This window comes from Leucopleurus acutus (assembly GCF_964270905.1).
Source record: "Leucopleurus acutus genome assembly, chromosome: 3".
Classification (NCBI taxonomy): domain Eukaryota; kingdom Metazoa; phylum Chordata; class Mammalia; order Artiodactyla; family Delphinidae; genus Leucopleurus; species Leucopleurus acutus.
This window is the reverse complement of record NC_139145.1, coordinates 88,153,570-88,181,277: the sequence shown is the minus strand read 5'-3', so window position 1 is coordinate 88,181,277 and position 27,708 is coordinate 88,153,570. Positions and strand designations below refer to the sequence as shown.

General features: G+C 36.1%; 1 protein-coding gene across 1 annotated transcript in view; it reads right to left on the bottom strand.

Moving 5' to 3' along the window:
* FBXL17 (F-box and leucine rich repeat protein 17) overlaps window positions 1-27,708 on the bottom strand; it is a 449,075-nt gene that overhangs the window by 256,743 nt on the left and 164,624 nt on the right. The window contains exon 6 of the mRNA XM_082836314.1: window positions 26,078-26,208. Coding sequence (XP_082692440.1) covers window positions 26,078-26,208 — 131 coding nt within the window. The remainder of the gene's footprint in view (window positions 1-26,077; window positions 26,209-27,708) is intronic.

The window sequence follows — 27,708 nt, the reverse complement described above, 5'->3', positions numbered from 1 at the left end:
AACCAAATCTGAAAATGGGCAGAAGACCTAAATAGACATTTCTCCAAAGATGATATACAGTTTGCCAACAAACACAAAAAGGATGCTCAACATCACTAATCATTAGAGAAATACAAATCAAAACGACAATGAGGTATCACCTCACACCGGTCAGAATGGCCATCACCAAAAAATCTGCAAACAATAAATGCTGGAGAGGGTGTGGAGAAAAGGGAACCCTTCTGTACTGTTGGTGGGAATGTAAATTGATACAGCCACTATGGAGAACAGTAGAGTTTCCTTTCAAAACTAAAAATAGAACTACCATACGACCCAGCAATCCCACTACTGGGCATATACCCTGAGAAAACCATAATTCAAAAAGAGTCACGTACAACAATGCTCATTGTAGCACTATTTACAATAGCCAGGTCATGGAAGCAACCTAAGTGTCCATCGACAGATGAATGGATAAAGAAGATGTGGCACATATATACAATGAAATATTACTCAGCCATAAAAAGAAACGAAGTTATTTGTAGTGTTATTTGTAGTGTTATTTGAGTTATTTGTAGTGAGGTGGATGGACCTAGAGTCTGTCATACAGAGTGAAGTACGTCAGGAAGAGAAAAACAAATACCATATGCTAACACATATATATGGATTCTAAAAACAAAAAACAAAACAAAATTGGTTCTGAAGAACCTAGGGGCAGGACAGGAATAAAGACACAGACGTAGACAGTGGACTTGAGGACAAGGGGAGGGGGAAGGGTAAGCTGGGACAAAGTGAGAGAGTGGTATGGACATATATACACTACCAAATGTAAAAGAGATAGCTAGTGGGAAGCAGCTGTATCGTACAGGGAGATCAGCTCAGTGCTTTGTGACCACCTAGAGGGGTGGGATAGGGAGAGCGGGAGGGAGGGAGACGCAAGAGGGATGGGATATGGGGATATATGTATACATAAAGCTGATTCACTTTGTTATACAGCAGAAACTAATACACCGTTGTAAAGCAATTATACTCCAGTAAAGATGTTAAAAAGTGGGGGGGGGGGGGTGTGGAGAAAGTTTACAGTAAAAGCAAGAACTAGACTTTTTAAATTAAGCTTTAAGCACTATAACTTGCCTCTTGACATTCTAGAGAATACAATCAAATATATAAATAAATAAAAGGAAATAAAAGGCAAAATCTTAGGAAAAAGAGGGTAAATTTATCATTCTTTTCAAATGGTGTGACTGTCTACCTTTAAGAGCCAAGAGAATCAACTATGAACCTATTAGAAACTATATAAATGCAGAAAGATGGTCAATTACAAAATTTACATACAGAAGTATATTTAAAATGTACAAAAAGTATACTCTCATTGACCAATAATAACCAGTTAAAAAGCATTAAATTGATATCATTCACTACAATAAAATTACTGAATAAAACTAAATTTAATATGAAATACATAGGACCTATAATAAGAAAACTATAAATCCCAAGAATGAGAGGCTTAAGCAAATAGGAAGTGCTATGTTTTATAATATTTAAAGATATCAGGGACTCCCCTGGTGGCGCAGTGATTAAGAATCTGCCTGCCAATGCAGGGGACATCGGTTTGAGCCCTCCTCCGGGAAGATCCCACATGCCGCAGAGCAACTAAGCCTGTGTGCCACAACTACTGAGCCTGCGCTCTAGAGCCCAAGAGCCACAACTACTAAGCCCGTGCACACAGACCCAGTGTTCTGCAACAAGAGAAGCCACCGCAATGAGAAGCCTATGCACCGCAATGAAGAGTAGCCCCCGCTCGCTGCAACTAGAGAAAGCCTGCGCGCAATGAAGATCCAACGTCAGCCAAAAATAAATAAATAAATTTATATTTAAAAAAAGATATCAAATTTCCACAAATAAAACTGTAACTATAAAGCAATAACCACCAACTTCTAATGGGGTGTGTGTGCGTGTGTGTGTGTGTGTGTGTGTGGGTGTGTGTGTGGGTGTGTGTGTGTGTGCGCGCACATGGTGGTTGTGCTCGTTGGCATTATTATTCACACATTAGTAAGTGGAGAGATTGGAGGAGAAAGAACAGAGCCAGGGACTATTCCAAGGTGACATACGGACCAAGGATTTAAGATCATAAAATCAATTCAATCCAAAATTTGATTTCTAGAGGGTCAGGAAAAAAGTCACTGCATAGAAAAGTGGAATGTCTCAGTCCCAGTTTGACTTAGAGAAAAGTAGGCTTGGTGGGGAGGTTAATGTAATCAACCATGACATACTCAGATCTTGGAGTTCAAGACAATAGCTTCTAAGAGCTAAAACAAGAAAAGAAAGCCATGATAAGTCTACTAAGTTGTACATTTTCTCTTGCATGTAGAAGATACTGAAAGAGGCAAATATAGCTATGGGGAGCTTCAAAGACCTGAAGGTATACCTTGAACCTTACTGGAACAAGGAAAAAGAAACCAAGATAATAGGTCCCTAGCAAGTAAATGGTGGTATTTCAATCAGTATTCCCATATTTTAGATTTGTAAAGTCTCAGAGAACAAGAATCTGAATGTCCTTGGCTAATATTACAGACAATTACTCTGAATAGAGAAATCTACTCTGGAATATCAAGTTGTAGGTATGTTCTCATAACCCTCACAAGTCTAAGCCAGACAAACTCAACTTTCCCACCCCCCTTTTTCTTGATTCAAAACACTATGCGATTTTATTCAAAAAACTACCTAAGCAAAAGGATTACTTAAGAAGACAACATTTCAGGTTTGCGAAAACCTGGTGATATGTGATACATCCTGCACGGCATATAAAGATATATTGTGTTCAGACCTTTCATAATGGGTGAAATTAACACAAATATTTCATTTTCAATCATATTTTCTTAATGTACTAAGTCAATGATGTTAAAAATCCTTAAATACTATACAGATATAAAAATGAAAATAGCAAACATAAGAAAATAGCTATGAAAAATCAACTTAGATCCCAGGATTATTTTCTCACTAGGATAGTAAAAGTTTATAGATTTTTCCTATATATAAAATGAAATATCATAGCAATGAGAATTTTAGTTATATAGTATATGCCTGTCTGTCACTGAAAAAAAGTTAGAAAACCTAAATCACAACAGGCTATGTTATTTTGTCAAATAATTAAAAATAAAAGGATCAACCAGTGACTCGGAGGGTCTATTCCTACTTATTATGATGACCAGGTTTTACAAAATCCAGATCCTAAAATCCATGATGAGACACAATGAAAGGATGCACAATTAATATGTCACTCGCAATAATGTCTTTTCCGCAGCACCAAAGGCCTTTAAAAGGGTGAGTATACTATAATACCAAAATAAGATTTATATATCCTAGAAAACAGGTTACACACTGATGAACAGCATTAAATTGACATAATGGCTCTTAGTGGTTATAAATGTAGCTTTTTCCTACTTTAATTGGCAAGGACTAGACTGACCTTTTCTCTATAATTCTAACTACAGTACAGTAATTAGACAAACCACTACTTACTTCTGAAATAAAGAGGAGAGGAAGAAAGCTCTCAGCCACCAGCTTTGAGAATGCAGAGTAAAATTGGGTTGGCATTCTACTGGGGGAAAATGGGCCACCACACCAATAAGAAAAATCATTTTCCATAAATTACGTTCTATGTTTAATATCTGAACTAAAGAAAAAAATCCCAGATGAAAGCCCTTTTCATATACTTAGAGACAGTCCCTGACTTGAGGATAAAAACCAGTCCTAAAAACAAGTTTGAAAGTAAAAAGAAAAGAATTAAGATGTTACTTGGGACAGATGGAGGAAGGGCAGGATAAAATCCCTAACTGTGATCCTGCAGGCATGTCTTCCTTGGGCCTGCATAATTTAGCACGGAGGTAAGAGTCTTGACGGGGCCTTAAGGAAAAGGCTCAGCCTCATGGCTGAGGCTGAGAAGGGAGCAGTTTCCCTTACCTAAGAGCAACTGCCCTTTTTTCCACCCTGTTTCTGGGTCTCAGGTGAAGGTCAGCCAGCCCTTAAGCCATTTAGCTTCCAAGGTGGGAAACACTAGGTCCCTGAAGGAGAGATGGGAGAAGCTTTCTTTTTCAGCAGCCCAGATTGCACATAAGTGATCGCCTCTCTGCAAGACCCTGGGGAGAGAATCATGACATGCTGAAAGAAAAAACAGTGCGAACTCAACCAGTGAGTGAGTTCTTATCACAAGTTCTTATCACCCATTAGCATGCCAAGGCCTCCACACAGGTCACACTCTCCCAGCAGCTGCAGTAGTTGTCAGTCACACCACTGAGCACTGATAAATCAACTCAGGACCCAGAATTATTTTCTCATTTGGACAGGAAAAGTTTACTCATTCCCCAATATGTAAAATGGAATATAATTGCAGTACGAATTTTAGTTAAATTCGTTAGTCACTGAAAATAAGTTAGAAAATCTAAGTAAGAGCCAGGGACCATCTTTCATCAGTGAGAGCAATGAGATTTGGTATATAAACATCAGTTTAAGGGAGTCATTGTACAATATGTAAAAATCCAGGTTACACCAAAGTGCAATGTACAGTAATTAAAAACTATCTACTCATGGAAACTGGAGACCATTGACTCCCTCAATTACAGAAAGAGCAAACAGGGTTTCAGAGCGTGCTCAACAAAGTTAAAAAGAGTGCATAGAAATGATGAAAATGAAAAGCGGCAAAAGTATTATACAATCATCCAGAAATCCCCTGTCAGAGGCAAGTATTGCTAACTATCAACTCCATGAAGGCAGGGAACACAAAGATTCTGCTTACTGTCCTAGCCCAAATGTCCGGTCATGGTAAGTATTTAATAAATACCTGGTAAGTGAATGAATGACAAATAAACAAAATCATATGCAGTAATTTTCTGTCACAAATTCTTGGGTCACATGACAATTACTTCTCATAATGCTTATCAGACACAAAAGAGACATGTGAATACTGCTTCTCTAAAGAGTTCACTTGGAATAGAAAACTGTATTTTACTTATGTGACACTGGGCCACTTAATCTCTTGTGCCTTGGTTCCCTTATTTGAAAAATGGGAATAATAATAGTATCTACCTCACAGGGTTGTTAGAAATTTACTATATGTAAAGCACTTAGAACAGTGGTTAGCAAAGTCAATGCTATATTAAGTGTTAGTGGTTCAGCTGTTATTCTATAATGATATGCAGGTAGGTTTTTTAAATCCTATGGCTATTCACAAGTCTTATTAGCCTCTCCCTACCCTCCCCTGCTCTGGGAGGCAGAGACCATTTCTTATTCAACTATGTATTGCCAGTACTAAGCACACTGCCTGGCACATAATCAATGACTAAAAAAAAAAAAAAAAAAAAAGGAATACAAATTATATTGAATCAAACACTAATATTATAATATGACAATGTTCTCATCTAGATGAGAAAAAAGTCACCTAGGCCCACTATGATTCAGAGCATGAATTTCCTACACAATAAATCCAAATGTGACAAGCATCTTCCTTTAACATTTGATAATATCTAATTAAGAGACAGTTATAATGAAAGAGCTAAAAAATGTTTCATTTTTGCCAGGGCCCAGCATAGTGAACCTCTGTTCCTTTATGTTCTTTCTTAGCAGTTATTCATCATTCAGAAACTAAACTCTCAATCTTTTAAATGTATTATTGTGACATCAATGGCAAGGAAAGCAGATAAGAAGGTTCAACTAACAATCAAATATTAGGACACTGGCTAAGATGTCAACAATGCAGGACATTAAAATATTTTTAAAAATCTGTATTGAAGATGTGGAGAACTACACATTGCTCAAAACATGTTTATCATTACAATCACACCTGTGTGCAAAATAACATGTTAGACCTCTAAGGAAGAGTGGATTTGTTTTATTTATAAATTTAAAATTGTCCACCACTGCCATAATTCACCCTGAAATATTTCTCCCTTTGGTTTCAGAAAAATAAAGTCTCAGTTGATACCCTGATGCAACATGCTGGATCATCAATAATCCAGCAATAAACTATTGTTCTCTGCCAGTAAACCAAGTTTCTCTTCTAACATTTGCAAGCAGTAAGTGATAGTTAAGAATGAGCTTTCCCCTGAGCACCTGGAAATAAGATTGTCCTCTAAATTAAACTATAAAATTGATCCAAAGTAGAACAAATGAGCAAAGATAATAGTCAAAATAGCTCCTAGGCCAAAGCAAGAATTTGACATCACATCATCATCACAATGACATTCACAGAAAGGTATCACTGGGATAAAAGGGTAACCATATAATTTATCATCCAACCATGATATTAGGCCAGACACAAACCAGGACTGTGCTGCACGAATTGAGATATACAATCACCCTAAATCACAGGAGGAGTCGGTCCTGTTGGGAAAAAAAGAATACAAAACAGTAGACCAAACTGCGGTATTGCTCTTCCAAATACTATAATAGGAAGCCTGTTTCATAAATATACCATTCATTTGGTAATTAATAATGTTTTAATCCATGTCTGTTCTTACAGTGTAATTTTGTGTTATTTAACTTGATTATGTAACTTTCATTTACTACTTATGCCTTATCTCTGGTATGTGGTGGGTCTTTTTGATCAGTGGGATACTTGTGTCTTATATTTCTTTTCAAACCCCATATTCCAGCATTGTGTACTATAAACTGTAGATGGAAATCAAATGCTCACTGACTGATAGTAATAATAATTATTATTATAGCTGGCATGTATTGAGTAATTACGTGCCAGAAACTGTCCTAAGTGCTTTACACGTATAATCACATTCAAATCAGACAAAAACATTATGAAGTAAGTACTATTGGAATCTTCATTTTACAGATAATAAGACAGAGCAACTTGCCCAGTGACAAATGTGTAGCAAGTGGCAGAACCAGGATTCAAATCCAGACTCTCTGGCTCCAGGCATAACTACTATGCATACTGTCGCTTAGTGGAAAATAATTATTTAGTGCCTAAATAATTTTATTAAACATTAAAAAACATTAAATTTAAACATTAAAGTTATTATTATTATTATTGTTTTGTGGTACGCAGGCCTCTCACTGTTGTGGCCTCTCCCGTTGCGGAGCACAGGCTCCGGACGCGCAGGCTCCGCGGCCATGGCTCACGGGCCCAACCGCTCCGCGGCATGTGGGATCTTCCCGGACCGGGGCACGAACCCGTGTCCCCTACATCGGCAGGCGGACCCTCAACCACTGTGCCACCAGGGAAGCCCTAAAGTTATTTTTAAATGCTCCAAAATAGGTGATGATTGCATCCAGGGTTGGCATGGGTATGGAGAAACAGATAACTCTTCTCCAGGGATATAGACATATATTGATATAATCGTCTATAGGGAATTAAGCAAGATGTATAAGAAGTTTACATATATTTACCCTTATATGCAGGAATTCCATTTCAAGAATTTAACCCTAAGGAGACAAAAATAAAAAGTACACAAAGACACAGGTATAAGGATGTTCACCATACAGTCATTTATAAGAGTAAAAATTGGAAATAATTAGAATGACTATCAATAAGAGATTGGTTAAGTGCAATGTGCTAAAACCCTACTGTAAATCCATGAGAAATGGTGAGAGGTATCTATATTTATTAAAATAAAAATAAATCCGTAGTATATTGTTGACATAAACACAGACTGCAAAATAGCACACACAATGCAATTCCAAACGGAGGTGGGGGGAGGACATGCACATATGTGCGTATCTAAAAAGATGTTCACCGAAATGTCAATAATGGAAATGTTTAGAAAGTGAGATTTTAGATAGTCTCCAGTTTTAAAAAAATATTTACTAAAAACCTCCTTGTGTGTGTGTTGTTGTTTTGCCAAAGGGGCATAAAAGAAACACAGGAGTGTACAATCTAGAGATACCCAGTTCCATTCTAGGCCATGAAAGAAAACAAGTGTTGATGGCAAATAAGTGGCTATAATGGAAGGTAAGGGAGAAGCTCAGCCAAGTGGGACCCAGCAGCCTAAGGGCCACCTTCACCACTAGCAGGCTGTGTGAACCTAGACAAGTCACAGGTGATTTTTCAGCCTCAGTTTCAAAACAGCAAGATGAAGAAGTCACATGAGGTGTTCTCAGAAGTCTTTTCAACCCCAAAGGGCTGTGGTTAAAATTTTCAGAAAGAGCAGGTAGAAATATAGTAATGCCTCAATCCCTTGCCAGTCACAGGTGTATTCTGCAGTCTATTAGTATACACGTTAGACAGTTTGTACAAGATGTGAAATACCAAAACCCAGAAAATGAGAACAGCAATGAAAACCCATAAACACACTCAGGCACTCGTTATTAGAAATATGATTATTCCTCAGAGAGTGGGATAGCACACACACCTAAGGCTGGAGCCCACGGGAGACCCCTCGCTATCCCAATAAAAGCTCACTTCCAAACAGTTGACAGTGCTCTTGTAACATTTCACTTTTATACAGATAAAAAAACTACAATATGATCCATCTGACATTGTGGTATTTATACTTCTACTGACAAAAATCTAGGGAAAAGAGTCAAGTGAGACCTTGATGTTGCATTTCACTGTTACTCAGATATATCAATAACCAAATCTGGAGAGCTGCCAATAAAAATAGAATAAACATCATTAGCATTTTAATAAACCTGCAAGCCACAGGGCTGGAAAAACAAAGCAAGACAGAGCAAAGGGAAATCAGCATGTGCAGTGTCTTCCCTCTAGCGGTTTGCCCCCCCTGGCAGTCCGCTGTGTCCTCCCCACTCCACTCCTGCAAAACACACACTCCAGGGAGATGTCTCTGTATTTTAAAACCTCTGATACACCTGCCCAAGCTCTAAAGTTCAGGGGATGTGTTGCAGTCTTTTTTTAAAACTGAGAATAAATAACCTGATTTTTAAAATACTTTCAGAAAGTGCTGATCTTTTAGTTATGAAGCATTTTGAATGTCAGATAGTCAGAATGTGATTTAGTATGTTAACTAAATAGACCCAGATGAGAGATCAAGGAAAAGTGGTAAGAAGATGGGAAGAAAAGAAAAAAAGAAAGAACCACATATATGCAATAGATGAAGAGTCAGCAGTTTACAGGTAGAAGGCTGAGTTACATGTCCTTTGACACTACTTCCAGATCAGATCTTAGGATTCTTGGAATATATCAAACACAGAATTACATATAAACACTCAAAGTAAACAGTTAATTTCCTTAATTTTCAGTCATTATATTTCCTCAACTGAACCAGAAATTAGAAATTGAAAGCCCTGCTTCCTTAGATATTTTGAATTTCATTTAATCTCCTTATTAGTCCATCATGTGTGTGTGAGTATGTGTGTGTGTAGATAATGTTAAAGTATATTTTGAAAAGTGCAACTCATTAAAATATACAGTATTTGGATAAAAACTGCAAGTGAAAAACATTCACAGAGGTAAAGTAGCTATATATTAAGGTATTTTACTTTATGGCAACATAAGTAGGGGTCACTGGTTTTTTTAAAAAAAACCTCCATTTATGAATCTGAAAACACTTCACCCATTTAATCTGAAAATAGAGACATTTATGAAAATATACAATAATGAGTACACACTAATTGCCTTATTTTCTTCAGATAATTGTGAACACTTCAGTATTGCCACTCAATAAGCAATAAGTAGCCATCAAGAATCTGCTAGTGTCTTTAAAATGTTTGATATAAGACCTTCACTGTCAATTCGCAGGGAACCATGAGGCTACAATGGTGATAAAGCATCAGTGATGGATGGTACCACCCAAGCCACCATTCTAATAATGAACAAATGATTCATACTCAAGGTGCTTCTGAAACATGATTAAGCCTCCAAACATTTCACTAAGGTAACTCAATCTTTATTAACTCAATCCTATCAAAGAGAACTTAAATAAGTTTACCAAGGTTATATAGTGAATGACAATGATAAAAATCTGGAACAACAATAACAACAACAACAAAAAACAGCACAAAGAACCCCAGACTCCCATAGTCCTCTGCGAGCCCTATTCATTAGTATTGCACAGAAGCCTTTCAGGGTAATTTATTTCATTGCTCCATGTCTAACTGACCTTCTCTGGTAGCCACCGGCAAGTGTTTGCCAAAATGTCACTGACCAAAAAACTCCTTACAATGCCATGTATTATAAAATGAATATGTCAAGAACCAGATGAAAATGTCATCAGTGACACTGACAACAATAAAAGAAAATACTCTATAGATTGAAGGAATGGAAGAAGATCCAAGTTAAAGGGGAAAAAATTACCTGAGAAATGCCATCAATGACTTCATCAACAAAAAAGTAAAAGAGACCACGGCTTTAAGTACGGAAAGAAGGCATAAATTAAAGGGGGAAAAGTTCCTGAGAATCAACTGCTCTGTAATGGATCAGAAAGAGGAAAAAAGACTCCTTTTACAAAGGCTTGTGGGAAAACTACAACATCTCATTTACCGACCGTCCTGTTATGCCTGGCGGGGAGACAGAGGCGACATGTCTAAGCATCTGTGAGAGAGCTCTTCAGAGCTGAATCCCAAAGTCGCTGGTTTTCTTATTTGCATGTCAAAATTAATGACATAATTTGTGAATGTCAACAGCAGTCACAGCAAATTAAACAGAAATTGAACGAAAATTTCCTCTGTGTTGCCCTTAAAATATAAAGTCAAAAGTTGTTGGTTATAGATAGCCAGTGGGAAGCAGCTGCATAGCACAGGCAGATCAGCTCGGTGCTCTGTGACCACCTAGAGGGGTGGGATGGGGAGGGTGGGAGGGAGAGGCAAGAGGGAGGAGATATGGAGATATATGTATATGTATAACTGATTCACTTTGCTATAAAGCAGAAACTAACATACCATTGTAAAGCAATTATACTCCAATAAAGATGTTAAAAAAAAAAAAAAGAGGAGCTTAGGACAAAAAAAAAAGTTGTTGATTTTCCCACTCTGAAGTCTTTGGAAGTAAGTTTCACTCATACAAATACTTAAACAACCCAGTTGGGTGTATCTACTTCAAAAAAAAAAGAAGTAATTTCACTACAAAATTACTTTTACACTAAGATTTGGGATATTTTATTTTATTTTAAATGTTTTATTTATTTTATTCATTTTTGGCTGTGTTGGGTCTTCGTTGCTGCCTGCGGGCTTTCTTCTAGTTGTAGCAAGCGGGGGCTGCTCTTCGTTGCGGTGCATGGGCTTCTCATTGCGGTGGCTTCGCCTGTTGCAGAGCACAGGCTTTAGGCACATGGGCCTCTGTAGTTGTGGCACACGGGCTCAGCAGTTGTGGCGCACAGGCTTAGTTCCTCCGTGACATGTGGGGTCTTCCCGGACCAGGGCTTGAACCTGTGTCCCCTGCATTGGCAGGCGGATTCTTAACCACTGCGCCTCCAGGGAAGCTCAGGATATTTATTTTAAATGGACCTAGCTTGCAAATGTGATTCTTAAAATAAATGATTGCAGCTCGATGCTGATGATTATAATATACTGGGGGTATATTCTGGAATTTTCATCTGGATATGATTGGCACTTTTAAATAACAGCTTTAACAGAACTTTCAAAATAACAAGTGTATATTTTTGATTACCTGCCTGAGGATGAGTTGCACTGAAGATTAACTATAGTCCACGTTTAACCCTAGGCATTTTGTTCCACCTAAATGCTTACAGGACACCATTATCTCAACAATGAAATGAAATCAATGCCTACCAGTGCTAAAAACATGGAGAGGTGCATGTTAGGATTTCCTGCTACTTTGAATTACTATCTATCCCATGTTCTCCCCCATACATACTCCCAAGCCCATCAGTGTGGATCACCACAAATTCTAAATTCTTTACCAAGTACAGTGTGCACATATACAATCTATTTAGAGGATTGAAACGTAGTATACAACTAACAGTGACAAGTTAGCAAAGATAAATGTAACCATTCAAATTAAACATTAGAAAGATACTGTCAGTGGGGAAAGAATCACAAGTAAAATATATGTGCATACAACAAGCAACAGGCGTGTAAAATTATCGCGACCTTGTCCCTTTTTAAATAGCTACATTTTCAAAATGGGAGACACCATCAAGTAGCAGCAGTGTCTGTGTGGATGTCTGAATGTCTGTCAGGGCCTGCCTGGTGATAGTTCATACTTCTCTCCCTTTAACAAGCTTCACTGTTACATGTTACACTGTACTTGGAGATGGATGGCTGCCAAAAGCCATCACCAAAAAAGAAAACAAAAACAAAGCTCCTCTATAACATAATGATGTCTCAGTATTGGAAATAAACTCATAAAAGAAAAATCTTGGAAACAAAAAGAAGCTGTACATCTATTTAAAGATATAAATTACTAAACATTTCTAATTCCAATAAGACCATAATATGCAAAATATTAACTGTGTGATAAGTAATATATATTTCTTTGAAGATATTTATCCCACAAACGTCTATAAATCTGCAGGAAAAAATGTTACAGAAAAACTCTTCTTTTTTTCCCCCAAATCATTACTAAATTTAATGAAGAAAGCCAGGGCATTGTCTTGACATATTTTGTCATCCCCTTTCCAAATAAATTGTGGCCTCTCCCGTTGCGGAGCACAGGCTCCGGACGCGCAGGCTCAGCGGCCGTGGCTCACGGGCCTAACCGCTCCGCGGCATGTGGGATCTTCCCGGACCGGGACACGAACCCGTGTCCCCTGCATCGGCACGCAGACTCTCAACCACTGCGCCACCAGGGAAGCCCTTTCATTCAGTTTTTTTTTAATCCAGCAAGGTTAACATGTTGTCAGACTAAAACTGTATCCAAGTACCTCACACTTAAACCACACCCCTGTCAGAGAATTCAGTGTGTGCCTCTTTAACTCTTCAATTACACTTATAACGCATTTTTAAAGGCTATGTCTATATTCATTAAATGAACTTGACTCTTTTGACTGACTTATTTTGATTTGCTCTATTTCTTGACGAATGTGAACAGTTCATTTTCTTTTTCTTTTACCTTGAACATAAGCTTACGTTTACTAGGTTTATTTATATTGCCATCTAATCAATCAACACACACTTACTGAACTTCTGGTTAGGAGCCCAGGAATATGGAAAAGTCAAAATTCCCAGATACAGCTTTAATTCCTATGCTGTTATCAATGTCACATTCTAAGAAATTTACAACCCATCTGCGTGTAAGTTAAAACTAAAAGAAAAAAAATGCAACCTACTCTCTCTCCTCTCCCCAAACACAGGAGTCTCCAGATATATACTCACACAAAACAAAATATTCATCTCTGTGTGTAATACAACAAAATATCAAAATATTAAAATACACTGGTAATTTGCTAATGGAAAAAAAGATTAATCAAAACCAAAAATAGGAATTGAGTTTAAATTCAAGTTAAAAGGAAAACAAATGAAACTGTATTTCCCAAATGAAACTAGTTCTCCAAATACCATAATAAATCATGGAGGAAATGCTCCCAGGCTTCATTTAACAGGCAATAAAACCCTGAGGCAGGTCTGATTAGTGTGGTGCTATAGTAAATGGTAAGATGAGATATGATATACATGTCAGAATCACCCACTAGTCTTAATTAGTTTATTGATGTATGGTTTCTAAGGTGATAGTTAAAATTTTTTAAAAAAGCATTTCAAAAAATGAAAAGACTACCACTTCTATTTGTAGAATTTTTTGTGGTATTTTCGTCATAGGTATTAGTACCATTACTGCCTATAGGCCATAGAAGTTATGTCCTTACAAGACTTATTACTAAAAGACACAGTGTTGAAGGCAAACATGACAGTGATTAAGCTTCAGCCACAATTCTTCTAAAAGATGATCTCCTCTTTTTCCATTTCTCCCTAACTTGACAAAAGGGTAGAAAGAGATCTAGTCTGAATAATATGAAACGCCAAAAACTGTTTTAAATACATATAAAATCAAGGCCTTACATTTATGTATTCTTAATTTTGTATTCACACTATTCCTTTCAGAAGAACTGTCTCTTTTCCCCATGCATTTTTTAGGCGATTACCCAAGATTAAATAGTTACACCAGAAACTGCAAATGGATGTTATTTTATTGTAATGTTTATTTTAATCAATGAGATGTATTTTATTATAATGCAATTTAGCTAGTACTTATATTCATAGACTCTACTGGTAGGTTTAACTGCTTATCGCAACCAAATGTATTTTTAAACTTAAAATAAGCTTTTGGAGCTAGTTTGATAGATGAGACTAAGGTCAGGCAGATCTGCATTCAATCCTGACTGCACTTCCTAGCTGTGATCGCCAGCAAGACCTTTTACCTCTCTGAGCCTTTTTTTTACCTCATCTATAAAATGGGGCATAATGATACCTATGTCACAGAGTTGATGTGATAATTAAATAGGATAATGAATAAAGCACTCTTGGCACCTTGCCTAACTTAGTACAAAACGTTCAACGTAGAGCAGCTACAAAGTCAATGTCTGAATAACAAACTACACCAAAACTTCACAGCTTAAAAAAACTGCTCTTACTTGCTTACAACTCCCTGGGCTCAGCTGAGCAGTTCTGCGGATTTCATTCACAGGACTGCAGGAATCCAAAGGTTTGACTGAGGCTGGATGGTTTAAGATGGCCTCTGTCACACGTCTGACAGTTTGACCCTGGCTGTTGGCTAGACCTCTATCTCCATGTGATCTCTCATTCTCAGAGAGACTACTCTGGGCCTCTTCAGGTGGGGCAGCTTCCAGAAAAGCAAGTTGCAAGGCCCCTTGAAGCCAAACCTTGGAAGTCCCACAACATAATTTCCACTACATCCTATTGGTTAGAGCAAGTCACAAAGCCAGCCCAAGTTCAAGGGGATAGAGAAACAGATGCCACCTCTTGATGTAAGGGTAGTCAATATACCAATGCACAAAGGCATGCATATAGGGATAGGGTAAATATGTGGCTATAATTTGCAATCTTCTAAGGTCTGTGAAATAGTGACAAATTTTATAGCACCTATGCTGTCTTTCAACTATAAATAATTGCAGAATTCATGTTTTAAAGGCCAAAAAGAAGTACTAGCTTGAGTTTTCCCCAAACTAGAGTAACACTGTTCTGCTACTTCAATGACAGATTCAAAAGAAGACCAACATCATTTAGGTTTCTTTGTTCATTTTTCTGTATTCTAGGAGTCCTCCACACTTTTCTATTTATTCTAATCAATATATTTATTTTCATCTGATTTGATATTTTTACCTTCAACATGAAGCTTTCTAATCAAACATTCCACAACAAACAGCATCACCGGGAAATATGGATCAAGTATGCTGCACTTCTAGAAACTATGAAGTTTTGTAAAAGAAGTAAAGAAAAATATATCCTTGTAAAAACTAAACATACTTTTGTTCTTCTCCATGAAAGTGATCACTAAAGAAAAATCTAGTTTTGTGATACAGTTAACTAGCTAGGCTTAGAGATCTATTCATACCCGGTTTAAGCAGAAATAAAGAAAATAATTTTTATATCTACTAACAAACAAAAAGTAGAATGCCAAAACAAAACTTGAAATTTAATTGATTGCATCAAATCTAATTTTAATGAATATCTTCCTAAATTTCTTGTCACAGACCCGGAAAGTCACAAAGTAACTGCTATCAAGACTTCCTTTAACAGGTGTGTCTCTCAAAGATTCACTCGGAGAGCCACAGTCCTTAATACAATCCAATCTATTTGCTTTGGATAATTTCATGGGGCAGGACAGGCCACTAAACACACTGCGTGATAAGAATGGCTCCTTAGGGAAGGAGAGAGATGAAAGAAATAGCTACTTGCTGTTTGACAATATGGTGAACAGAGAAGCAGTTTGGGGAATGACTAATTCCCCCACTAATGACATTCCTACATTTCCAATGAAGAACTGATTCCTAAAGTTGCCATTTTTTTTTTGCTGAGGTTCTGTTACAACATGGCTTCATGCAGAAACAGTTGGAAACTCAAGTCGTTTTCAATTTTAGACAAATTGATGCTGCCCAAATTATAATGCTCAATAAAGGAAAACTTCAATAACATGAGGTATGCCTAATCTGTTTTTTAAGACATTTAAAAATCCTGATTATGTTAGGACAAGCCATACAAGAACCCCAAAACACATCTGTTAGCGAAAATGCCACTAGCCAGTGCCATCTTCGGTGGTTATTTCTCCCTCTGTGTGAACAAACCTCCTTAGTGTGTGCATTATTGAAACGAGATAATTCTTCTTGATAATTAGAGATTAAAGATAACCCTGTGCTACAGTTGCTGAAAAGGTAATCTACTCGATTTATTTTTAAAGGGAAACTTGTGTGCTAAAATACTCCTATTTTGCTTTAATTATTTCCAAGTCCCACATGGGTGATACATCTACTATATAGGTTCATATGGAATAATTACCATTTTTGAAAAGTAGTGACAATTCTAACATTCTTTAATTATATTGCTTACTAATCTTAATTGCCACGATTTCAAAAGACAGTTCCAAAGTGCATCTTGAACAAACAGAAAAGCAATTAGCCTAAATTAATTGCTTTGCTGATGTGATTTGCAGTAGGTATGCTTGGTGGTTTTGAAACTCCTGCCACTGCTTTCACAAGTTGATGTTCTGATGATTTTTTAGCCTATTTTTGCACAAGAGCAATTAACCAGATAATTATTCTAATGTGAACCTGGACTTAAATCAGTATGTTTAGATTCATAGTTACAATTAACCAAATATTAAACATACATTTAAAGAGCAGCACTTAAAAGTGCTACAAGGAAGAATTAAGAAAAAAATATGCAAGTTTTTTCATATAGCCATACTTTTCTCACCAAGAAACAGAAAAAAAGCTGTAACTGTCTCCTCTGCCTCTTTTCAATTAATACAAGGTGTCATCACATATGAAAAGCAAATGAAGTTTCTGGATCTTCATTTAAAAGTATTCCAAAGACTCTATTAAAAAAGCAGAAACCAACGATTCAACATTAAAGCCTAGGTATTGTTCAAAAAACGAAGCTATGGCTTTCAGATAAAAAGCATGCAATACATAAAGCAAGCTCTATCTAAATCAAGACAACGACATTGTCCTCACTTTATTAAGTATCAACTTTATTCAGAAATAAGTAAATCTGGAAGAAGGAGGACATGTGAACCAGTTGCCTGGATTTTGGCCAGAGTTCAAGCCAAATTTAAAAACAGACTTATCCATCCTACAAAAGCAACATTTATAACTCCCTCAACACGTAGGTATTAAATCGCTTCTCTGAGCTGGGCTCTATGTGAGGTTCCAGGGGCTGAGGCTGGGGCAGAGGGCCAAAGATGAAGACGCAGATTCGCCCTTGCAAAGAGAGAGATTCATAAACAAAACATTACACAGCCACACAATGATATATGCCACCAGTAGACTGATGGGCTATGGATTCAGCCAACAGTAACGTGATACAGCACTTCATTACAACCACCATTATTATTTCATCTTTTCTTTAAATATAAAGGAATTCATTTTAAGGGAAATTATTAGCAGTGCAACTATAACTGTTAATGAAACAAGTTTGCTTTTGTCAACTTCAATAAGCAAGGAGTTATTTTATACTACCTTAAACCAAATATTTTATCAGTTGAGGAATGATAAACATAAAGCCTTTCCATCTTCATGAGACAAAAAGGTTCAAGCTGAAAGTACTCTGTCAATTCTTCATGTCTTCATGTATTCTTTTTTAATTTCTGAAAGCACCGTCATACGGAAAGTAGCCCAGGCACATACATGTCAGCTCTGCCATTTTTAATTAATACCAATCAAGTTCCAGCTATTTCTCCTCTGGTTAAACATGTCTGTACCTATCTTCTAAGATATTTCTTTATGCCACTGTTTATAAAATATTTTAGGCTGAAGCAAAATCTCTTGCACTAAATTAATAACTAATCACAGGAGATATTTATCATCTCAAGCCTTTTACAAGGAAATTGTCAGATTTAATCACCTTTCTCATATTTTTACTATTTATTGGGCTTCATTTATCATACATTTAAAAATTTTGACAACAGTGAGTTATTTTAATTACCATTTCTGGTTGGGGATTAAGAAAAAGACAACAGCTGGGGGGAAGAGGGGGGAGGGCAGGAAGTCATAAATTTGTCCCAACAGTCAATAAACTATTTTCATTTTCATCAATAAGTGAAGATTTTGTTCATTGTTGCTAATTTTAAAATGGGTTTTGAGGTTAGGAAGCCTCCAAATTTATGCGTATACAGCACTGCATTCATCATCATATATTGATATATTGTGTCCCATTCTTTCCCATAATTTGATCACGAATTCTGATTCATAACACATAAGACATAATTTTTTAATCCCACAAACTAAGTGCTTAAAATATACATTTACTCATCTTTATATTGTCTTAAAAACACAAAATCAGTGGCAGCATTTGGAATAGCACATCCAGGAATACCAATAATATGATTCTATAAAAGCTCTGTTAATTATTATTATTTGCAGAAATGTTTACTTATGCATTATTGCTCACTGGGAACCAAAGACAAAGCAGAAATTGAAAATTACCATTATACGTTGGAACTATCATAAAAATTCGCGTTTTTCTATACGACAAAAATGTGAACGTGGAGAATCAATAAGACAAACTCTTCCACATCAAATCCAGTTTCCATTCCATCTCCAGAACTGGAGTTAAAAATCAAAGCAGGCTGACATAGATGAGATAAAGACGACCTCATATAGATTTCCTTTCAAGTGACTGTACTAGGTTAAATGCTCTAATGTTACATATCAATTAATATTTCCTTTAAAATGATATTCGGCAATTAGAATTATTGAAAGAACCAATATCAGAACCGATACCCAACAGCACTACATACCAAGCAATGAAAAAGTACCTTTAGTTTGAATTTCATCTGAGGATAAATGCACAAATCGCTTTATCAGAAAAACTTCTCCTTCTGTAGAAAAATATCATTAGCTCTCTGAAAAATCACATATGCTAGGGAAACTGTACGGATTAGTTATGGCAGTTAGTTTTTACCAAAGGTACTGAAACCTTCAATGAAGTTAACTTCCTCCTTTTTAACTCAGTAACAACTTACTCAAAGTATATACCACCCAGTATTCTCCTTCACTCTGCAACGATTAATTTGTTACAACTGACAGAGAGCATTTATAGATAATAAACTATTTGTAGAAGTAAATGTGTATCATCACATGCTTAAATATCTACTCAAAATTCATTTTGAAATTCTTTTTGATATCAAGTATGAGCTAGATGTGGTATAAGACACAAAAATGAGCAATACTTTCTACTTTTCTTCAAGAAACTTAGAAACAAGAAGAGTGTTTATAAATGGAGTTGTTGGGGGGAAAATTGCTTTTTATTACAAAATTAGATGTTTTTTAAATCTACAGGTCTTATCTAAAACTTTTACCTCTCAGATACCCCATACGGAAAAGAGAAGGCAACACTCTAATGATGCTCAGAATGATCAAGCATAGCCTGAGGTAGGAGGACCACGTAGTTTATCATCCAAAGCAGGACATCCGGAACACAGAAAGGAGCAATGGCAGCGCAAGTGCTAACCCTGACAGAATTCCAAAACAACAGGAATGGGCTGAGACTGTCCTGAGCAAATCAGGACATTAGGTCATTAGGTCTGAGTCAGAATAAGGTACTGGGAGACAGGGAGCCCCTCGTGGTTAGAGCTTGGACTTTGAAGACACAGAAAAATGGGTTCCAGTCTTGGCTCCACCACTTACTAGTTGAGAGCAGTCTAACCTTTCTGGACCTTAATCCCTCCATTTAAAAAGGAGGTTAATTTCTTCCTCAGGGCTGTTGTAAAGATTAAATGAAACACAGGGTGTAAACACTTAGCACACTGTATGGCACAGATTGTAATAAATGGTAGCTATTATTAGCTGTTGTTATTATCCTTGGTTAAAAAACAAAAGAGAGAAAATATTATACCCTCCAATCTCAGGGGCACTACAAAAAGCAATCATGGTTTTAAAGAGAGGGTCTAATGGATAGAAGGACACCTAAGGCATCATTTTTGAAGATGGTTAGGGGGCCTGAATAGTAGTTACCCCAAAATCATACTATTCTTCTAGGGATGGTCTTACAAATAACTGTGACTATAAAAGAGAGTATCAATAATAAGCCAACCTCAAACAAGTGTCACTAGCTCAGAAAGGCTCCATTCTGTCCCTGCAGCTCTCCTAGAACTCAGTAAAATATATTCATCCTTTTTTAAAAAATATGAATAGATATAGAACATACTCAAAACTATGTAGTAAATTACGGAAACAACTAAAATTCAGATTTACTAAAACTCCACCTAACCAGCCCTACCACATTATTAGGCACCAAAAGTATGCAGATAGACTGCTCAGCATTCTACACTGGCAGGAGAGCGCTGCTCTAAATACCACCATGGAGCTGCTTCTATGGGCAGCATTATTTTTACCACCTCTTTATTTCCAAGTTTTCATGCTTTTATAGGAGCAAATTGTTCAAACTTCACACTCAATACTCCAAGGTGAAAAGTATTCCTCTCCTCCAGATCACTTAACTTTAATAGAAAACAAAATATTCTCCAACTCAAATTCAACCATGCCTGCTGGATTTAATGGATAGGTTTGTCCCCCTTGGGCAATCTTTGAACCTAAGTCTCTAGGAGAATTAAGTAATATTAGGGGATTGAAATGAAATAAAATTCTAAGTCCACTGTGACGTGACATTCACAGGAAGATGGTAGATTATCCACCCAGTCCTCGAACACTTATAAGTACAATATATAGCATATGTTCACAAAACAATTCTTGGAAATAAAACACAATGGGCACTCAGCAAATATTTTATATCACCAACACCTGCTCAAATCCTCTTTGAACTTTATTTTAAATGTCACCGTTTTTTATTGAATCAACGGAAATTTTAAAGAAGAAACAGAATAAACATCCAGAGAAGATCAAGGGAGTTAGAAAAATCTTTATAGAAAGCCTCATTGAGTGTTACATGAGCCAGGATGCTGTCAGTCTCCCTGAAAGGGGTGGTGGAGTAATCTGTCACTCTACAACCTCAATCTCAGTATACCTAAAAGACTAAAAAGGGCTCTGCGCAGAAAAAGAAAAGAGAAAGAATAGTCTTAAGATTTTTCTTAATATTATAAACAAAGGAACTGTGAATCAAATACTAAGCATTGCAAATAAATTCATTTTAAATCACAGGCTTGAAGTTGGAGTTAATTTAGTAAACTAGTTCAACTCTATTATTCAGGAAACTGTTTTAGAACACTCGTTTGAACACTAAGTGGGAGTGAGTTCTCCATTTTGGAAGGCAGTCAATGAAAACGAAGGTTTTAATTTATTTTAAACTGAATTCTGTCTCCCTCTGTAACTTCAACATGTTGGTCAAAGTTCTGAGGCCTGAAATAATGAAGAACTAATTTAGGTAAACTAATCAACTCTGTATTATCTGTTAACGTATGTTGTCAGACTCAATTTAAAAAGAACTACTTGATTTAAAATAAGAAATCTTTACCTAAAAATCTCTACATTCTGGATTTCAATAAGGGAGAATTCAATTCGTAGACTGGGTAAGGAACAAGTAGATAATACAAAAACATAGGTCATGCTGGGTGGGAATAGTGGAAATATTGGAGAATGGCCAACGAGAAAAGCCCATTACTCACCCTGGAAAAACTGTTGACATGAGAAAATGTGGGTCCAATGTTGCTAGATTTGCAACTTTCCCAAGAGAAGGCCAAAATTCAGAATTTTTATGTGAACTACCCCAATTTTTTTAAGTTGGTAACTAATTCAATTTTTAAAATATTGTATAGGTCAAACAAAACAGCTTTGTGGACCGGACTCAGCTGAGCCCACCAGTCTGCAATTTCAAAATGATGGTATTCAAAAGTTTTACTTAAAGAGAAGATATTTATAGTTACTATTCTAAACACAAGTACATATAAAGTGAAAGAGTAACATATTGTAAATGTTATTTTATACTTGAAAGAAACTGGTTGCAACAGTCTCAGGTTTAAAAGTCCTCAAATTTTAGAGTGTCCACTGATGCAACAGCTGCCTTTACATAAATATAAGATTCATACAGCAAATTAACTCCTTAAAGAAGGTATCCTTAGTTATCCATGTTCAACAAACTTATACATTCAATTTTGTTTTAAACTGCAAATTCAAAGAATAAATCTCTAGCTAGGCAAGTTCAACTAGTTGGCAGCATAACTGGCTTTAACAACCAGCCTGACTTTTGCTGTTTTGTGACTTTAGCTGACGGATGCTAGAGAATCTTTCACTTCTCTTGTATTGTTATCTTCTACTGTTTTCCTAATTCATGAGCAAGCATGGTCAACTGTCAACGAAAGAATCATATATTAGATAATGGGTATGTACATTATATGATCAAATTTTATTTTCGGGACTAACGTTAAAAATTGAAATTAGGTAGATTAATTCTCTCTTTGGTAGCCAATTTAAATATTAAAAATAGCTTCCGTAAAGATCTATTAAAATAAATTAGATTTCACTTAATTCTTCTTGACAAAATAAAAAAGCCATTATAGGCATATTACTATAAAGATGCTCAGAACCATTCCTTTTTCATATATCTTTTTTTTACATTCAAAGCATGCTGCTTCTGGACTCTATACCAAACATACAAAAACAATGAAGACCAAATTGAATGTGAAATAACAAAGGATTTACATCAAATACAAGTAAACATTCCAATAAACTTACAGTCAGAGAGAGCAGAGGAGACATAATAACCAGATGTTTAATTTAAATCATTGATAGAAATAGTCAGCGTCGTCTTTTCATAAACCACTTGGATTTGATTTGTATTCAAAAGCAATGGTAAATGTCAAACGACTACTAAGACCATCCTTCTGAATACAAGAAAATATCACGCTGTTTAACTCTCTAAACACAAAAAGTCCTTTTAGAAAACAAAGATAAAGAACAGCATGTCTCAGTCACACAGATCAATTCAAGAACCACAGAATGCTAAAAGGTTTCATGAGCTTAACAGTAAAGATCTTCAATTGCTAAATATTTTAAAATTTTGAGCTTCAAAAAAAGTTTATTGATAAAATCTTTTAAAATCCAGCATAAATCTTATATCTAAAGATCTGGGAAGAGTATCAAAGTGTATCTTCATGTGAGGAATCCTTTATTAAAGCTAGTAGCATTAAACATAGATCCTTTTCACAGGTATTAAGTTTAAAATAGTATCTAAAGGTTCTATTGTAACTTTATTATGAAAGGAAATGATGAGATTAGTCTAAAAAAAAACTAAGAATGTTACATATAAATGTCAATTGTATGTGAACCTAGCTATGAAATGGAAATTGACTCATCAGCCATTTGCTTTTTCTTGTTTGTCGCCATCCAGTTTTTACTGCAGCAAAGATGTAAAATACATACAACTGGAAAAGCCGAAGAAAAGTCAAACAAATGGGCTAAATTTAATAGGAATAGTATGACCTTCCGCTGACAAAAGATGTTGAAAGGATTAAGTGAGAACACATGTAAAGTGTCTATCAATTACCTGGGTGATACAGGTTACCTTCCTCCCCTCTATCCTTACAAGGCTCACTATTATCTCACTCATTAAGTCTTATGTCACCTAAAGAGAAAACCTTCTGAGAGCAGCAGGGACTCAGTGCTCCACAGTCTGAGACACAGCACCAAGTATTTAGTAGGGGGTTAATAAATGCCTCCTGATTTACTAGAGGATAATAATGATGAACAAATGTAAAACAGACGCTAATTGATAGGCTAAATGCATTAGGGCATTCCAGTGTCCTCTATATGAAAGGTTACTAACCCATCTCGGCTAAGTGCTGAAATTATAATTAAGTCTGATGGGAAGTCCTAGATTTATACCAATATAATTACAAATATTACTTAGCTTAGTGATAGAGTATGGCAAGAACAATGAGCTGAGTAATTTAGATGATACTACAAAGTGGGTTTTAATGTTTGAAACTCCTATTACAGTACACAGGATAAGTGCAAGCAGTGTAATTAAAACCTAAAAGAGTCTGATCTTTAAAACTCTACCGCTCAGCCTCATTAAAATGCATGTTTTCTCAATTAATCCAAACTTTTCCATTAAAAACATAAAAATACACTTTCATTCCTTGCAAATAAATCTCTACAGTACAGGTATTTAGGATCAAATACCAAATAACCATTATAATTAGGAAAAAAATGACTGAAATAGCAAGAGATCTGAGTAGATGGAACCTAAGAAAGAGAAGGTGAGGGCTGCCCACTTTTTTATTTGTAAATACCCAGTTGTGGCTAAATAAGCATTTGAAGAGCTAAATGATGAGAAATCTCTGAATATCTTTGTGTAAATAATACAAACCTAAGCAAAATGTTTACCAAGCAGATAGCCCTTATAATCATATATGGACTGCATCTAATTTACCTCTGTAGGCTCCAAGTACTGAGTCTTCTATGCATGGACATAGAATACTGTTGTGCAATGAAAGGCAATCGTTTTCATAACCATATGGTGGCACAAATAGTTTTCACCTTTCAATCTGAAGCATTACCAAGACGTTTACCTCAATATTAAGCTAATGCTAAACACCTAAACCACAGGATGATGTTTTTCATGTACTTTATTTTATTAGTTATTATGAAAAACACTTGAAAGATTATTTTTAAGTTGTCACATAATTGGCTATGTAGGCGAATGTTGATTATAGAGAATAATTTAATTTTTAAAATTTTCATCAATTTTCTTTAGATTTTGATCCACCTCACATAGTGACTGTTACTCAAAAACAATAAACACCTTTTATAAATGATGACCATGGGCCAATTCTGGATTAGTAAATTTTTCAAGAAAAATTTTACTAAGAAAGAGCTAAGTCAAAAGCGATCACATAATTTAAAGAGCAATGCAGGGTATTTTATAAAAATGTCACTAGAGGGCTTCCCTGGTGGCGCAGTGGTTGAGAGTCCGCCTGCCGATGCAGGGGACACGGGTTCGTGCCCCAGCCTGGGAGGATCCCACATGCCGCGGAGCAGCTGGGCCCGTGAGCCATGGCCGCTGAGCCTGCGCGTCCGGGAGCCTGTGCTCCGCAGCGGGAGAGGCCACAGCAGTGAGAGGCCCGTGTACCGCAAAAAAAAAAAAGTCACTAGAATTTACCATACTTGGGGAAAATGTAGTCTACACGATTTTATTGTTAAAAGTATAAAAGGAAATTAAAAGTGAAAGGGGGAAGTGTATTGAATTTAAAGCATTATCCCACACAAACTTAATAAACCTCTGCTCTAATTTGTGAAAAATATTTAAACCTAAATAGGTTCTAATTATAGCTGAAATAGTGCTGTCTATTTTGAAAGCAAAATATTTTTGGTGGCCTAACTTTTTTTAAAAATTTATTCTTGAAAAGTTACTGGGCAAGAATCTTATCTCATGCTTATATTTAAGAATCTACCTAAACTAATCAGTAGTAGAGTAGTGCTAACTCTGCAGCTGTTTTCATTATAAAGAAATCTATTTTCAAGGGTTCTTGCATCTTTTTATTCCCTTCATTAAATATTTCAGAGAAAAACTGGTTTATCATTGTTTGTTTTTAAAACTACCCATTTTACACATTTTTACACTACATATTAAACTGTCCATCACATGACTTTCATTTTCAAAACAAATTCTATTTATACAGAAAACAAAATGTCATCCTTGAGAAAGGATCTGAATGCATAATGTTTGAAACAGTTTCTCAGAACCATTTTCCTTGATAAGTGAAAAGTAAAATTAACACAAAAGTTGCAAAAATATTAAAGTGACAAATAAACAATATGTCTTGGGTGGGTGACAAAGAGAAAATTCAATAGACTTCTATTATTATAACTGTTCAGGCAAACATTTGAGTCTTAGCACATAAAAACCTTGTTGCAAATATAAGCAATGGATGGGTTAAAAGTATACTTCTAAATGGTTTTCAAAACTTAAACATATCTATTTTAAAAGTCATGGCTTTATCACATTTTCATTACAGTAGACATGCCTTATTATAATGATAATCAGTACTTGGTACATAGAGCACATGTTTCCCTATGGAAAAGTATTTTTAAGATGTTACAATGGTTACCTGTCATTTATGATCCAGTTCAGGCAGAGATTGAGAGAGCTTAGATTTTTGCACCTCTTGACAATTTCCATCACGGTTTCATTATCCAGTTCAGTGATATGACGTAGGTCCAAGCTGGAAAGGTTTCTTAGCTAATGAGATAAATAAAATGAAAGATGAGAAATATAAATACTACATTCATCCTCAAAAACTATAAGTATAGTTTATTATAGAGTATCACTGTACAATAGACAACAGTCTAGAATCATTTGATTAAACTAAATGGTTACATAATATTTTAATACTAAATTAGAAATGAGGTCAGAAATCTATGATGAACAAGTGAATGGCAACAAACATTAAAATCAAATAGATTTATTGAGGCGTCATAAAAATCAAAAAAGTTAGCAATCTAATAGGTGGGAAAGCTGTTAAATCTCTCACATAATTACCCACAATTTGACAGGCTTATTTTCTTTAACATTGTTCCATTTCAGATATTTATCTTCGTGATTATAATGCCACTTTTGTATAGGTTTTCTCTCTTTTTTTTTAAAGATAAAATATGAGTAAGTGGTTAATTCAGAGATATCTTGGTGATATTTTATCAATGTACTCCAAATTGCAGTATTATGGGTTGTATGTTCCACTATGTGAAAAGCAATATAAAACATTGTTTAAGAAGTAAAGATTTTCTCCATGTACCACCTTCCCTATTAGTTCACTTTCTCTACTCCTTTCTTGATGTTTCCTGCCTTCCCCTGATGTTGTCTCCAAGGAAAATTAATATCATTTACACAAAGATGGTAGGATCTTAATTATCCTCTTCAAATAAACTGTATCTCAAATAAGCTATTTTTGCTTAATAACATGCAAAGAATTAATTTGGAAGCATGTGGTATACCAAATAACACCCCTCCCAAGGATATCTATGCCCTAATATGCTACCTCAAATGGCAAAAGAGACTTTGCAGATGCGATTAAAGTTACGGATTTTGAGATGAGGAGACTACCCAGGGTAGGCCCAATCTAGTCACGTGAGTCCTTATAAGTAGAGAACCTCTCCCAGCTAAAGTCAGAGAGATGCGAGGGAGGAAGATGCAGGGGACATTTGAATTGTGAAAGGGATTCAACCTGCCTTTACTGGCTTTGTGTCTGGAGGAAGAGGGCCAGGAGTCAAGGAATGTGGGCAACTTCTAGAGCTGACAGCCAGTAAGAAATCTGGACTTCAGACCTACAACCTTAAGGAACTGAATTTCCTCAAAAACCTGACAGAGCAAGAAAACAGATTCTCCTCTCGATCTTCCAGAAAACAATACAAGGTGGATGATTTTAGTCTGATGAAACCTGTGGTGACCTTCTAATAAACTGCGAGATAACAAATTTGTGCTGTTTTAAGCTGCTAAGTGTGCGATAATTTGTTACAGCAATAGAAAACTAGTGCATGGCCTTTCCAGCACCATCAGGGAGCCCTCCAGGAGATGGCAGCCTTCTCTAGGCCACCCTCAAGTCCTGCTGTAGCGGAAGGAGGTAATTCCTGCATGAAGCTGACTTGCAGGCGTAAGAGCAGTGAGTGAGGCGAGCTTTGACCCCAAGAGAAGAGAAGACACTGGTATTGCCGCTGCTGTAGGACAAAAGGGAAAGAAACACTC